Source organism: Nelumbo nucifera, chromosome 1 (assembly GCF_055504915.1).
Source record: "Nelumbo nucifera cultivar China Antique chromosome 1, China Antique-T2T, whole genome shotgun sequence".
Classification (NCBI taxonomy): Eukaryota; Viridiplantae; Streptophyta; class Magnoliopsida; order Proteales; family Nelumbonaceae; genus Nelumbo; species Nelumbo nucifera.
Window position 1 is genome coordinate 133,080,091 of NC_142649.1, and position 16,164 is coordinate 133,096,254.

General features: G+C 44.5%; 1 protein-coding gene across 1 annotated transcript; it reads left to right on the forward strand.

Annotated features, from left to right (window-relative positions):
* Nucleotides 1–498: 498 nt before the first annotated feature.
* LOC104608222 (uncharacterized) lies at nt 499–1,787 on the forward strand. The gene has a single exon (XM_010274147.3). The coding sequence runs from the start codon at nt 980–982 to the stop codon at nt 1,535–1,537; it is 558 nt and encodes a 185-aa protein (XP_010272449.1). The 5' UTR covers nt 499–979; the 3' UTR covers nt 1,538–1,787.
* The last annotated feature ends 14,377 nt before the right edge of the window (nt 1,788–16,164 follow it).

Below are 16,164 nucleotides of genomic sequence, written 5' to 3' on the forward strand. Positions count from 1 at the left end.
AATCATAGAAATTGAAAAACAATTTCAGAAAATAAAAATTGTAGAAAAAACACAAAAAGTTATAGAAAAACACAAAAATTGTAAATAAATAACAAAAATATAGAAAAAATTATAGATTGTAGAAAATAGAAAAATGTAAAAAATAGAAATTATAAAAAACATTGGAAATTATAACAAAACACTAAAAGTGCAAAAAAAAAAACAAGAAAAATGAAAACTGAAAAGACCATTTTCCTCTAATTCGCCATTCAAGGGTAATTTGGTCATAAAAATTGTTATTTATGCTGACATAGACACCTCTGTTCAGAAACATTAACGGTGCACTAATGGAAGATGAGTTTTGAAAAATAAAATATGGTTAATTTTACACATTTTAAAAAGTTGTGAATTTAAGAGAAATATTAAAAATACATGGTCATTTTAGACAATTTCCCTCTTTTTTTCTTTTATCGTGGACTGACCGGTGAGAACGGTGACTGCTGCCTGCTGGTGTTGGTCCCGTCCCTACTCCCTACGGGATTCCTGATCCTGAACGCCTCTGACACTTTCATGATTCCATTAGAAAAGAGCGCCCAACCGATGAGAACGCTCTCACTGAGAGTGAGAGTCACTCATCAACATTCCTATCCAAAACAGAACCCAGAACCCAGAAGCCAGATAAATGACTTTAGGGTTGTCGAGTGAGAGCGCTCTCATCCCATCACTATCCAAAACAGAGAGGCCGAGACGAATTAACTACCGAGCTGTCATTTCGAACATAGACAGGGATTTCTTAGGGTAAAGGATGTCAGCAACATCTGATCAAAACCAACCAAAGCTCCTCTCATGACCTCCACCCAAAAAGTTCACTGTTCTGTTCCGACTTCTGAGTGGCCTGGCCTGTTTGAAACAGCAGAACCCCAGTCCCCTGGAAATCCAATCCAATCCAAAACCCTTGTCAGAAAAGAAATCAGAATAAAACAAAGAGCAAATCAACGTAATGAACAGAAGAAATCAAGCTTCGGTGGCAGAAGACTCCGAAGGAGAAAAGAAGGAAGAGGAAGAAGGGCAAAGTAGTTCCTCAGACTCAGAGACCTGGGTTTTGTTAAGGAGATTGATGAGCAAGAGAAGAACATGGGCGTGTCTGTTGGTGTTGGTGTACGCTCTTCTTCTGTCTTCGTCATGGAACCTCCTCCGTTCCATTCTATCTTGGTACAATTCCAACGTCTCTTCCACTTCTTCTAATGGAGCTGGAGCTGCTGGGTGGCCGGCTCTTTACGCCTCGGTGCTCTTCGGCGCCTTGTTCGGTCTGCTTTCTATGGTGGCAGCGCTGGCCGTTGCCGTCCCTGCAACCGTTGTGACATGGATTACTGTGCTGGTGCTCCTCACTTTCTGCGGAAAGCCTCGCCGGTCTCTGGTGCTAGAAGGAAGGAAGATCACGGCAGATATTACGGGGTTTGCCATCAAAGTTGTGATCAGGGAAGGGAATATCGTGGCTGCCGTGTGTGCGCTTCTTGGGTACTTGGTGCTTGTCAGGAGGGCTGGTGAAGACGACTGATTTACTCCATTCACTGGTTCTTCCTTCTTCCTTCGTTCTCCTTTCCCTTCGTTCCTTTTCTTTTAGTTTTAGAGTTGGTTAATTAATGTAGTTATTCCCTTCAAGTTCTAGTCTGCTACTGATACAATACAACTAATCTTAGAGCTTTTTCTTTTCTCTCTCTCTCAGCTTGTTCTCCAAAATGAGGCATGTTATTTGTGTAAAATAGTACTGTTTACAGATTCAAGAGAAGTTTTTTTGTTAGAATGCTTAATGCTTTTGTTTCTTTTCTTGATACAATTGGCCATTACTTATGATTTTGCTTTTTTGAAATCGAAAACAGTTATGTGATATTTGCTTTTTTTTATTGAAAAACAAAATCATACACTCCATAAATTGTTTATGAGCAAGTCCTACCAATTATAGAATTAAACATTTTTGTTGAGGTTTGGTCAACTACTAGATCCTAATTGTCTTCATGAATGGATTTGGATGTAAACCCCCCGAGGCGCGAATTGGGCGGCTTTTCCCGATCTTAAACGGAGATGGAAAATTATTTTTGCTCTGAACCTGGAATGGATGGGATAAGGACGGGATTTGCATATAATTCCTAGAGCTAGCGTTTGAGCGAGAAAAACCGAAAAACTAATTTAAACCAAATCGAAAATCTGGTTAATTGAGTTGGGGGGGGGGGGGTATATATATATAGAAAACTGATCAGTATACATATATTTTTATATATTTTATTTATATTATATATATTTTAAATTAATAAATATGCACTATATATATAAATATAATATTTTATATATTGCTAGTTTTTTATTATTTATATATTTTTTATAATATATTGTAAATATAAAAAACCAAAAAATTAATGAACTAAACCAATGGTTAACTGAATCAGTTAATCAATAAATCGGTTGGCTTTGGTTCGGTTTCAATTACTGATTTTTTAGAAACTGGTAATACCAGTTCAGTTTGAAAAATAGGCCCATGGTTCGATACCGAACCGTGAGCACCCCTACCTTGAACTCACCCCACCCATAGTAATTATTAAAAATGTGCTTATGTTTCATATTAATTTCTAAAATATCCTTAAAATTTTCCCTAAATTCTTTAAAACCTTTAGTATTCCATAATCCAAGTTTTAAAATGCCCCAAATTCTCATAATTATATTTCTAAAATATCCCATGTATTTTTCGGTAATTGCCTCAAGGCGAGCAAAACTCAAAGATTCCCTATCGGGGATGGGAAGGTGCCCCACCCCGAACCAACCCCACCCACAGGGATGGGGAGGGGTTGCCCCACCTCGAATCCACCCCATTGCCATTCCTAAAACCCACTCACTCTTTATCATTTTCTATTACTAGTAAGTGTGCACATGCTTTGCACATGACAATTCTAGATGGCGATAATGATATTAATAGTATATCCAAAATTTTCTATAAATTTTATGTATTTTTAATTTTCTATTATTATTTTTTATTATTAATCGGATGCAAATTGCAAGGTCCAAATCTGATTAGATAAATACCTCATCCAAATATGTGGTAATCAAATCTAATTGTGAAGTTTCAAATATCATTGGCAGGCCTGCCTACCTACTCAACTAGATTCTTCATTTTGTAATGTTTATCTTTCTAATCTATCCTTTTTTTTTTGTTCATTTATCAAAAAATGCAAGATTTAAATAAAGAGAGTTGAGGTGAAAAGTAATAGTTCAATTTACAATTTAAAACCTTACAATTAAATAGGGACTAAATTAGAAAATGAGTATGTATTTTAGTCAAAAGAAAGTTTCACAATCTTATTCATATTTGTAATAGTAGTGTAAATATAGAATTATAGATGTGTTGAATTTCTTTTATATTTTTGTGTGTAAAAATAATTCTAATATACTTTTTGTTTAATATGATATTATACATGTGCTTAAATGCTTTTTTTTGCAAAGGTTGATATAAAAATATATATTTCATTTTTATATTTTGTTAATTTTTATTATTTATTTATGACATTAAAGGTTAACACATTTAACCCAAAAGTTGAACTATTTATTACTAATTTTTATATTTCATTTTTGGCTACTTATAAATTATATATTTCATTTTCATTATCAATAAAAATAATTCTTGTTTATTACACTTATTTTTTTATTGATTAATAAAAATATCATAAATGTGCCTATTATTTTTACATTTTTGTAATTTTCTTTGTTCATTTCTATTTTAAATGTTTTATTACCTAAGTATGACTCCATAGGTTGATTAATTTGATTCGGATGGTTGAATTGCTTAGCCACCACTTGGATAAAGAATTGTTTTGTTTTTGAGTCAGTTTTAATATATATATATATATATTTATTTTATTACAAATATTGACATAGATCTAATTAGTAGCATTTATTAGTGAAAATAATTTAAATATAGGATTTAATAAGAGAAAATGAGATTTAATACTTTAAGAATAATACTTAATGAGAGGGGATTAAATGAAATGGAAAGTAATAATTGAAGTTATATTTTCAACCTTTACAATTAGAGATAGACTAAATACACAAATATGGGCATTTAAGTAGCCACTAAAGCTAGCATTTAAGGTATAATAAAATGACTTTTATACCTTTTCTCAAACAAAGAAATAGAGGATAATTTTAGTCCAAAAAAAATTCATATACAATATTTTTTCTTATTCTATTACGATCTTACTCTTAAATTCTTCTTTTTTAAACTTAATAAATCATGTCCAACAATCGATTTCTTTGTAAATGATGATTTTATTGTCTACACTTGCAGTCGAGGGAGAGGTCCTCTCTTGTCGGGCAGTGTATGATCATTATGGGCTGAGAGGTTAAGTGTAAGACCATTGAGGATAACACCTGATGGGCTAATCTTGCATCTGCCCACAGTCCCTGGGTGTTACAAGGTGGCTTGGCCCAGGGACCACTTAGTGTAAGTGTTGGGCCCATAGAGCTCATTTGATGGGTTTCAGGGGGTACACTGTCTTCAACAGTGCATTCGGTCAGGCCTTGTAACAAAGGCTGGGCTGAACCCATGTGGCTGATGTGTAGATCAATGCTTGGGTCCCACGCCATACAAGGAAGCCCAACTGGGCAGCAATTTGGAAGGTTTTTGAGTACATAACCTTAAATGGGCCTTAAGCCCATTTCGAACTGGGCTTATTTGATCAGTCATCTAAAGGGGGCGAATTCTGAAGTGGGTCAGCTAAAAAGATTGGGCTTAGATCCTATCCACTCAGAGAGTCCAAGATCTAAATAAGATTTAGATCTGGAAACCTCCTAATTAGATTAGGAGATAGCTGATCTGATCTGTAGATAAGATAAGGATTATCCCTTATCACTAAGGGACTTCTAACCCAAATATGATTTGGATTAGCAACTCCTAATTTGATTAGGAGTTGATCCCTTTGAGATTATAAAAAGGGGAAGGGGGCGGTAGCCTTGGAACACACACAACATAATCAACAGCATTCTTCTCTTTAAAGAAAGAGAGATTGAGAGATTTCCTGCATACTGCGAATTCTCTTCTGCCGCCACCTTCCTGCCATTGCCATTCCTTCAGTTTGATCTCCAGTTCTTGGGAGCAATCAAGATTGGATCTTGATTTCAATCTTTTGTGAAAAGATTGGTTGGAGCTGTACTCACAAGCCGTCCAGTTGATTCTTGTGAAGGGTCAAGTTCTTTTGAAGAACGTTGCTGATTCTGCTCCATCCTGCACTGCGCCATCTTCAGTGGGAGCAGTCTTTGGATCATTCCTTGGGCGTGAACACCTCCATTGGGAGATAGTATTTCTCCGTATCAGGTATAATCCTCTCCCACTCCTTTTGGTTCAGATCTGGTTCAGTTTATGGTTCAAGATTGATCATTGAAAATATGATTTTCTAAATAGGGAATACGATTCCCAGTTGAAGGGAGAGAAAAAATTTTGAAATTCGCCCCTTATTCCGCAATCTTTGGGCGTCCATAGGATGGATCTCTCATCCCTTCAGATTTGGCCCTCCAGTGAAATTGTGACACATGGCACCTCGTGACAACTAAGCGACACCCAGGCAATAACTTACCAAGTTGGTGTCCCACCCGGGCACCGGCCTGGCGCGGCCTGGTGCGCGGCCTATGCATTGCCCGGCGCGGCCTGCGCGACCTGGCCGACCTGGATCGGCCTGCCACATGATCCGACCTAGCCGACCTGGATTAGCCCGGCACATGATCTAACCTGGCCAACCTAGCTGACCTGGATCAGCCTAGCACAAAACCCGACCTAGCCGACCTGGCAACCCATAAGACATGCCCACCGAGCTCGGTAGTTCACCAAGGAGCTCGCCAAGGAGTTCGGTAGCTCGCCAAGGAGCTAGGCAGCTCTCCAAGGAGCTAGGCAGCTCGGCAGAGTTCGCTACAAGGAGCTCGGCATAGCTCCCCCGGGCAGCTCGCCACTTGTAGGTAGCTCGGTACAGAAGAGCAGTTTGGCGTATCGTAGGAAGATCTCCTGCCTGACAACCGTACCTGACAGATCTGGAGACCTGCGCCCACGTCTCTCGCCAGGCGGCGCCTTGCCTGGCAGAGCCGTACTCTGCAACAGTCGCCTGCACCCGCCGCCTCAGCTCTGACAGCGACGACTACGGCAGAGAGACAGAGGCGGTTATGCCTGACTTGACAAAGGCGGTCACGCCTGATTTGACAGGACACCGCTATATACGGACTCCAACCCCCAAAGGCAAGGGGAGAGAAGGAAAAAATGGAGGTAATCCCTGCTCTCTAACTCTCTCATTCCTCTAATATCATCTTCAAGCTCTCGACAATCAGAGTGCTAACTTAGGCATCGGAGAGTCCCCGCCGAGTAAATACCCCCGGGCCCCATGGTTTAGTTCTCGCAGGTCCCTCAGCTCCCGCCGCCTACAAAGGAGAGGAGATCACCTCATGCAGAGGGCAGTTGGGTTGTGCTACACCAGGGAGCTCCACCATCCTCTGAGTTACAAGCCGCCTAGGAGCAGGTCAAATGACAAGTCCACCAAGGTAGCTCACTACCAGGGAGCTCAGCATAGCTCTCCCCCGGGCAGTTCGCCATCAGGGAGCTCGGCATAGCTCTCCCCAGCTTGGCATAGCTCGGGTAGCTCGGAATAGCTCTCCCCTAGGCAGTTAGCCATCAGGGAGCTCGTCACTAGGCAGCTCACCACCAGGGAGCTCGTTACCAAGTAGCTCGTCACCAGGGAGCTCGTCACCAAGTAGCTCGTCACCAGGCAGCTCACCACCAGGGAGCTCGTCACCAAGTAGCTTGTCACCAGGCAGCTCACCACCAGGGAGCTCGTCACCAAGTAGCTCGTCACCAGGGAGCTCGTCACTAAGTAGCTCATCACCAGGGAGCTCGTCACAAAGTAGCTCGTCACCAGGTAGCTCACCACCAGGGAGCTCGTCACCAGGTAGCTCACCACTAGGGAGTTCGTCACCAAGTAGCTCACCACCAGGTAATTCACCACCAGGGAGCTCCACCATCCTCTCTTGGGAAAAGGTCAAATGACGAGGCACTTAGCCAAAAAAAAATTGATACATCACAAAAAAATGATACGTGACCAGAAACGGTTACATCAATTGGCGTCGTCTGTGGGAACACGCTACAAAAAGCTATGTTCTCATCCTACAAAAGCTAAGTTCTCATCTTACCAAAGCTAAGTTCTCATCCTACAAAAGCTAGGTCCTCTTCTCCCAGAAAGCTAAGTCCTCACTTTTTAGAAATTGAAGTTATCGCTTTATAGTTTACACTTTTTAGGAACTCAAAGACTATGCAAGGTGCTAACAGACTAAGTAGCTCTACCAACCTTACTTTCAATTCAGATAAAATCTCATCAGTCCTCTCCGCAAGGTCCCTTCTACAAAGATGAGCTCTTCGTGGCTTCCGCGGGAGTTAGCGGCCAACAGACTACATAGGCACCCTTGTTGGTCGAGCCTTCCAAGGCTCCCGTGTGAGTTGGTGACCTAAAGATAGTAGTGCTGCCCCCGAAGGTCGAGCTCCTAGTAGCTTCTTGTAGGAGTGGGTGACCGGCATTACGAGGCTGATTCAGCTCAGCACCTGGTCAGCTCGGCACCTTACACGTAGCTCGGAACCTAGTCAGCTCGGCACCTTACAGGTAGCTAGACACCTGGTCAGCTCGGCACCTCACTGGTAGCTCAGTGCCTGGTCAGTTCGACACCTCACAGGCAAAGCCTACGGGCCACATTACTGCTAAAGACTCAGTCACCTCTTCGGCATGGGCAAAGTAAAAAAAGAGTGGACTACGAGTCACTCCCAAAGCCTACAGGCCACATTACTACTTAAGACCCAGTCGCCTCTTTGGCATGGGCAAAGTCAAGAAGAGTGGACTACGAGTCGCTCCCAGAGCCTAAGGGCTACACTACTGAACTGGCGGAGACCTCCTCACCTTATAGACAACTCGCTACTTGTAGGCAGCTCGCCACATACAGGTGATTCCCATGGCCTAAGGAATTAGATCGGCATTTACTAGCTCGTCGACTTACAGGCTAAAAGAAAAATATTCCCTTCACTGAGTTACTCTCAGCTCGGGAGTGGGGGGCAAATGATGAGGGCAGATTTGGCCCTCCAATGAAATTGTGACATGTGGCACCTCGTGACAACTAGGAGACACCCAGGCAATAACTTACCAAGTTGGTGTCCCACCCGGGCACCGGCCTAGCCGGCCTGGCGTGGCCTGCGCATTGCCTGGCGTGGCCTGCGCACTGCCTGGCGCTGCCTGCGCGCAGCCTGCACGACCTGGCCGACTTGGATCAGCCTGCCACATGATCCGACCTAGCCGACCTGGATTAGCCCGGCACATGATCCGACCTGGATCAGCCTGGCACACGACCTGACCTAGCCGACCTGGCAACCCATAAGACATGCCCACCAAGCTCAGTAGCTCACCAAGGAGCTAGGCAGCTCTCCAAGGAGCTCACCAAAGAGCTCGCCACCAAGGAGCCAGTCAGCTCGGCAGAGCTCGCCACAAGTAGCTCGGCATAGCCCAAGGAGCTCGGCATAGCTCCCCCGGGAAGCTCGCCACTTGTAGGGTAGCTCGGCACAGAAGAGCAGTTTGGCATATCGCAGGAAGATCTCCTGCCTAACAACCGTACCTAAGAGATCTGGAGACCTGCGCCCACGTCTCTCGCCAGGCGGCGCCTTGCCTGGCAGAGCCGTACTCTACAACAGTCGCCTGCACCTGCCGCCTTAGCTCTGACAGCGACGACTGTGGCAGAGAGACAGAGGCGGTTATGCCTGACTTGACAGAGGTGGTCACGCCTGATTTGACAAGACACCACTATATAAGGACTCCAACCCCCAAAGGCAAGGGGAGAGAAGGAAAAAATGGAGGTAATCCCTGCTTTCTAGCTCTCTCATTCCTCTAATATCATCTTCAAGCTCTCAACAATCAGAGTGCTAACTTAGGCATCAGAGAGTCCCCGCCGAGTAAATACCCCCGGGCCCCCTGGTTCAGTTCTCGCAGGTTCTTCAGCTCCCACTGCCTACAAAGAGGAGGAAAAGATGGAGTTCTAGCAGGTCCCTCAGCTCTCGCCGCCTACAAAGGAGAGGAGATCACCTCATGCAGAGGGCAGTTGGGTTGCACTACCAGGGAGCTCCACCATCCTCAGAGTTACAGGCCGCCTAGGAGTAGGTCAAATGACGAGTCCACCAAGGTAGCTCACCACCAGGGAGCTCAGCATAGCTCTCCCCCGGGTAGTTCGCCATCAGGGAGCTTGGCATAGCTCTCCCCAGCTCGGCATAGCTTGGGCAGCTCAGCATAGCTCTCCCCTAGGCAGTTAGCCATCAGGGAGCTCGTCACCAGGCAGCTCACCACCCGGGAGCTCGTCACCAAGTAGCTCGTCACCAGGCAGCTCACCACTAGGGAGCTCGTCACCAAGTAGCTCGTCACCAGGCAGCTCACCACCAGGGGGCTCGTCACCAAGTAGCTCGTCACCAGGTAGCTCACCACTAGGGAGCTCGTCACCAGGTAGCTCACCACTAGGGAGTTCATCACCAAGTAGCTCACCACCAGGGAGCTCCACCATCCTCTCCTGGGAGAAGGTCAAATGACGAGGCACTTAGCCAAAAAAAAATTGATACATCACAAAAAAATGATATGTGACCAGAAACGGTTACATCAATAGCTTAAAGTGCAAGAGAGCTAGATAGCAGAGATTATGTGTCCCTTTCATTCCCCGGGGGGGGGGGAGGGAGTCTTTATATGGTGGAGCCTTCGCAGGTTTTGCAGAGTGGTTTCGGGATCCTCGTTACGATGAGGTCTGTTTCCATGTTAATTGGGGATAACGCTGCTAACTTATAAGATTCATCATTTCTGCCCAAATCGGTCAGGGAGATAATGCTAGCTGTTACGAGGCATGATCGCATAGGGCGTGTTATCTGGTGGCGAGATCTTCGGGGTTGCCAAGCAGTGGTCGGTCAATACTACTCGAGCTAGTGCCCTTTGGATCTGACCTGGTATGAATGCCAAAGTGCCTTGGGACTGAGGTGGTCCTGATGCAATCGTGCCCTGAGGTGAACTTGTCCCGAGGTGGACTTGTTATCCGAGCTCTATTCGTTGTAGACTTGGTGCGTCGGAATGAGCTGTCATCCTAGTAGTTAGGTCATGTCCACGTGTCCCCCTATTACTAGATCGGGCCAAATCACCCTACATCAATTGCTCCCTACTCACCGAGCTAGGGGGTCCTGACCCAGTGCGGGGAGTTCATGACGAGTCAAGTGGATTTGGTCCGAAGTCCAGGCAGCTAGCCAGATGAATCACGGGTCGGACTTGTTCAGCTACCCAACTCAACCAGGAAAACCCAGGTCGCATCTGGCCTACGCGCGGACATCACACGATCTATAAATTTCGCGGACGTCAAAAAACACGCTAAACCGATTTTATCCTCGGGGGTCATGCAACCGGATTTCCTAGGAGCCATTGGATTGCTTCGATCTTGACCGTTAGTCTTCGGACATAGCGGCTATAAATAGGGGGTCCATGACTCATTTTTCTTGCCACAAATTCTATGATTGACCTTTTCCGAGGTCACGTCGGAGGAGTCTTTCAGCTCGCTTTCTCTTTGTTTTTGTGTTTCCCTTCGTTTGTTTCTCCTTTGTTTTTTAATCATGTCTAGCTCTAGCGTAGACAGGCTTTTAGGTAGCTCTAGTGAGGTTGAGGGTGCCGTGGTGCAATCCGCGGCCCCTACTGGGGAGGTCAGCTCGCCGCTGGGTGACTCCCCTATAGAGGAAACTTCCGTGCCCGAAGTTGAGCCATCTCGGCTCAGGGAGACCAAGGTTTGGGAAGAGGGTCCGTCCTCTAGAACGGAGGTTCTATCTTCTTCCCATGGTCGGGATCCAGATGACTTCGGTCCTTCTACTCTGACCTCGGATAAGCTAATGTACCTAGTAGCTCGCTATCGTCTTCCCGATAGCTTGGTCTTTAGTATTCCTTTAAGTCAATATCCTTGGGTTCATGATCACCATGAGCTCACAGTCTTTGAGGAGTAGCTCGCAGTCGGGCTGTGCTTCCCGCTCCACCCTTTCATTATAGAGGTAGTCAAGTTTTTCAACATCACCATCGACCAACTACACCCGAACTCTATCTGGAATATAGTTGGTACTATCTCCTTGTTCAACACATATAATCAGCCTCTATCCCTAGATACCTTTAGCTCGATCTGTGCGATCAAGTGAAATTCTGCTTGTCTGCGCGGGGACGTCAAACAAAGCTATTATATCTCACCTTGGCCTGGGTTCAAAATCCTATTCAGCTGCCCGAACAAGGTTCCAGCGTGGAAGAGGAGGTACTTCATTGTCCGAAATCCTGAAGGGTGGTCTTTTCCAACTCACTGGAGGGTGGCTATCATGGATCCCAGGGTGAGCTTAAATGCAGAAACTAGGGAAGTTATCAACTTGTGAAGGGACCTTGGCCTCAAGATGAAAGATTTCTTGGCCGAGGAGAAGCTTGTGCGAGCTGGTCTGAGCCCTCCTAGTAGGTTTCCACCTTGGTTTTTTACTTTAAGGTTCATTTTAGTTCGCGGCTAACCTTTTGCTCTTGTAGTTACCATGTCGGAGGTCGATGCCGAGAACCTTCTCAAGAGCTCTCAGAGAGGGAAGAAGAGGAAGGCTTCGAAGAAGCTTCGCCGGGAGGCCGGTCCTTCAGCCCCTGCCCCATCCGAAGTCCTGGCCGTGAAGCCAATCTCTGCCTAGCTCCCCGAGGAGGAGGTTCGTCCTCAACCCCCCGTTGTGGACCTGGATGATGACCAGGAGAAGGATGCTCAACCTCATGAACCGGGGAGCACTTCTATACCCGAGCAGGAAAGCGTCCAACCTCACAGGCCAGGGAGCGCTTCTACATCGAAGCCCAAGTCCTCCAAGGAGAGCATAATGACTCTTCGGCTCAGAATGCGCAAGAGTAGGGTTGCTGTATTTCCTGAAGAGGTTGCGGAGTGGGCTGACATGTCTACAGTCATGCTCGAAATCCGAGCTGCTGGTTATTGCATGGTGGTAAGTATCTTACTTTACATTTTATTTCTTTGTCAACTCCAAATGTACTTACCTCGGTTTTATTTGTTAGGTGAACTCCACCATTCATTCATTGATGTGTTAGTCCGAGATCCGCCTGAAGCAGGCTCGGGATGCTGAGGAAAAGGCGCGGCAGCTTCATCGCGAACTGGACATGGCTCGGGGCAAGATACTTCGAGCCAAGAATGGAGCTCAAAGCTAGCAGAAGCTGATATTGGTCATGACTGTTGAGAAGAAGAAACAACAGGAACTAATCTCCACACTGACCAAGGAAAAAATGAAGCAACAGGAGAAAATCTCAACGTTGATCGAGGAGAAGGCAAAGCTTCAACGAGAGATCGAGAATCTCGAAGTGACGATCCAGGAAAGGACTAAGATCTTCGAGACCACCATCTAAGAGGTGCGAGCTGAAGAGAGAAGCCACGCCATCGAATGCTTCAAGGGATCCTCGGAGTCCCAGGATCTCCTGGTCGAATATGGATTGAGCTCCTATCGTTTCGGGTTCAAACTGTGCAGGTACTTAGTGCCTTACCCCCGAGGAGTGTTAGACAGTTTTGTATGCCCTTAGCTTTAATCAGAATGATGTACTTTATGAGTTTATTGTAAATGAATAAAAGTGCATATTTGATTCATGTTCCCTTGGTATGTTTCTGTGTAATACTCTTAAACTGGACACTTAATGAGACTCGTGTTAGTTTAGAATGTTCACAGCCAGTGGGTCGGTCTGGGGAGACCTATCCTGACAAGGCTGACACTGTGGTGCCACCAAGTCGGTTGGGGTGGCCTGTCTCAGCTACTAGGGTGAGACCCTAAGCACACACAGTGTAGGATTAATTGAATCTATGAACTGGACCAGATTTCCAGTATTGCCCTGGACCTTGGAGATTGATGGGCAAAACTTGAAAGTTACACTCGACCCCTAGACTCGATTATGATACTGCACTAGGTGTCGGATTGGGCTGTCTTTGATGTATCAATCAGTGAGATCCTTAACAGGGGTCAAAACCTGGGTATGTTGGGACAGTCCAAGAATTCATCTGAGTGGGTGATCATAGTGACAGGATCAGCCCCTTTGTCGAACAAAGGTAATGATCGGGGATGCACTCTCACTGATGGAAACCAAGACTGCCGGCAGCCGATTTCAATCGTTGAGATTTGTTTTGCAAAGTATATTTTATATGAGATATAAAAGTATATATATTATGGTTTCTAAAATGTTTGCAAAAAGGTTTTAATTCCCGGGATCCATATAAGCTGAGAGTGCAATACTGTTCCTTGTAGCCGAGGAAGAAGTCCTCTCTTGTCGGGTAGTGTATGATCATTATGGGTTGAGAGGTTAAGTATAAGACCATTGAGGATAATACCTGATGGGCTAATCTTGCATCTGCCCACAGTCCTTGGGTGTTACAAGGTGGCTTGGCCCAAGGACCACTTAAGGTAAGTGTTGGGCCCATAGAGCCCATTCGATGGGTTTTAGGGGGTGCACTGTCTTTAACAGTGTATTCGGTCAGGCCTTGTAACAAAGGCTGGGCCGAACCCATGTGGCTGATGTGTAGATCAATGCTTGGGTCCCACTCCATACAGGGAAGCCCAACTGGGCAGCAGTTAGGAAGGTTAAGTAAGCACATAAGCTTAATGGGCCTAAAGCCCATTTCGAACTGGGCTATTTATTTAGTTAATAATGGGGCGAATTCTGAGATGGATTAGTATATTGACCCTATCCACTCAGAGAGTCCAGATCTGAATGTGATTCAGATTTAGAAACCTCCTAATGAGATTAGGAGAAAGCTAATCTAATCTACAGATAAGATAAGGGTTTATCCTTATCACCTAAAGAGAAGGCTGATCCAAATATGATTTGGATAAGTAACTCCTAATGAGATCAAGAGCTGATCTTTTAGGTTAACAAAAGAAGGGGGCGGCAGCCTAAGAGATACATCATCAGATTTTCTTTAGTGCTGAAATCAAGAAGAGAGAATTTTGCACCCTATGAATACTCTCTTGCCGCCTCCCTGTTCTTGCCGCCCTGTTTGCCAGTTCGATCTCCAATTGTGGGAGAAGTCAAGATTGGATCTTGACATCAGTTCTTTGAGAAAGGATTGAAAGGAAGCTGTGCTCACGTACCATTCTACTGATTCTTGCGAAGGACAGAGTTCTTGGGGAAGAACACTGCTGATTCTGCTCCATCCTGCACTGCGCCATCTTCAGTGGGAGCAGTCTTTGGATCCATCCTTGGGCGTGAACACCTTCGTTGGGAGATATTACTTCTCCGTATCAGGTATAATTCTCTCCTACTCCTTTTGGTTCAGATCTGGTTCAGTTTAGGGTTCAAGAATGATCCTTGAAAATTTGATTTTCTAAATAGGGAATGTGATTCCCAGTTGAAGGGAGAGAAAAATTTTTGAAATTTGCCCCTTATTCCGCAATCTTCGGGCGTCCAAGGGATGGATCTCTCATCCCTTCAGTGGTATTAGAGCCATGGTTCAAATCTTGAACCAGTTTGTTTCAGATCTGAACCTGCGCAAATGGGCAGAAGGTGTTCTACCTGATTTGCGCAGATATGGGTTTTGGGAAATTTGTTCCCAAACATAATAGGCGAATAATCCGAAATTAATTTTACATAAATCGGATTATTATTTAGAATTGTTCTTTATGATTTTCTTGATTTATGGGCTGTTCGTACAAGAGGAGATCGAATTCTTGGTTTGTGCAGGGAACCTGCGATTTTGCAGTTCTTGAATTTTGGCCTGTAAATATTTTTTTTTATTTTCTAGACTCAACGTATAGGTATTCGATTTGATGTAATTATTAATAGAAATAGGATTTCTATTTATTTTATTTTGGATCGAAGATGGCGGCACAGAAAAGGAGATTTCGCAGAGAAGGAGATTTCGCAGATGGGAGAATCGCTATCTGCGATTTGCAGCTTGTGAAACTGCATTCTGTGATCTAACCTCTGTTTTGCAGGATGGATTGTGCGAACAACCCTGATTACAGATTCTTGTTTTTCTTTTATCAGTATTTAATTTCAGGATTGTGCGATCTAACCTCTGTTATGCAGGATGGATTGATGTACTTTTGTTATTTAGTGGAAATAAATAAAGTGCATGTTTGATTCATGTTGTTTGGTTTAATTTTGTGTAAGACCCTAAAACTGGACACTAATAGAGACTCGTGTTAGTTTTAAATGTTCACAGCCATTGGATAAGTATGGGGAGATTTATCCTGCCAATGCTGATATTGATGTGCCACCAAGTGTTAGGATGGCTTGTCTCGGCCACCAGGGTAAGACCCAAGGCACATGCAGTATGGGATTACTCAGGGGTTTACTGAGTTTTTCAGTGAATTCGGCTGGGCCGAACCCATGTGGCTGGTGTGTAGATCAATGCTTGCGTCCCACACCATACAAAGAAACCCAACTGGGCTGCAGATTGGAAAGTAATTAAACACTGAACACTTAATGGGCCAAAAGCCCATTTCGAGGTGGGCTGATATGAGCACCCTTATGGGGCGAATCTGAGATTAATGTTAGCAAAAAGGATAGGGCCTTTAACCTTATCCACTCTAGGAGACCAAATTCAAATTAGATTTGAATCTGCTCACCTCTTGATAAGATCAGGAGTAAGCTAACTTAATCTGCATATAGGATTAAGATTATCCCCTATCCAAATACTGATTTGGATTGGGATAACTCCTAATTAGGATTTTCTTAATCAAGAAGAAAAGAGGAAAAACAAAGGGGTGGAGAAATATCAGATTTCAAACCACCTTTTGATATACAAGGGATACCTCCTGCGAATTGAGATCAGATCTCAATTGTACTCTAGAGAGAAGAGAAGCAAGTTTAGCCATCTTCGTTCTAGGAGTTCTCCTCCAGCCGCCACCATTCCCTCTTGCAAGATTCGATCTTTGCAGCAAAAGGAAGTCAAGAAAACAGTTCTTGACTTTAGTCTTGCAAGAAAGACTGAAATGACTCAGTGTTTAGTGTTTCCAGAGGGTTCTTGCGAAGGATCCAATGTGTAGGACACACCCTGCTGGTTCTGTTCCATCCACAGCTGTGTCATCTTTAGATCTATTTGCTGTTGGATCTGTCAGAGTGT

Excerpts from the sequence above, each read along its gene's own strand:
- LOC104608222 (XM_010274147.3), top strand. The coding sequence starts at position 980 with ATGAACAGAAGAAATCAAGCTTCGGTGGCAGAAGACTCCGAAGGAGAA.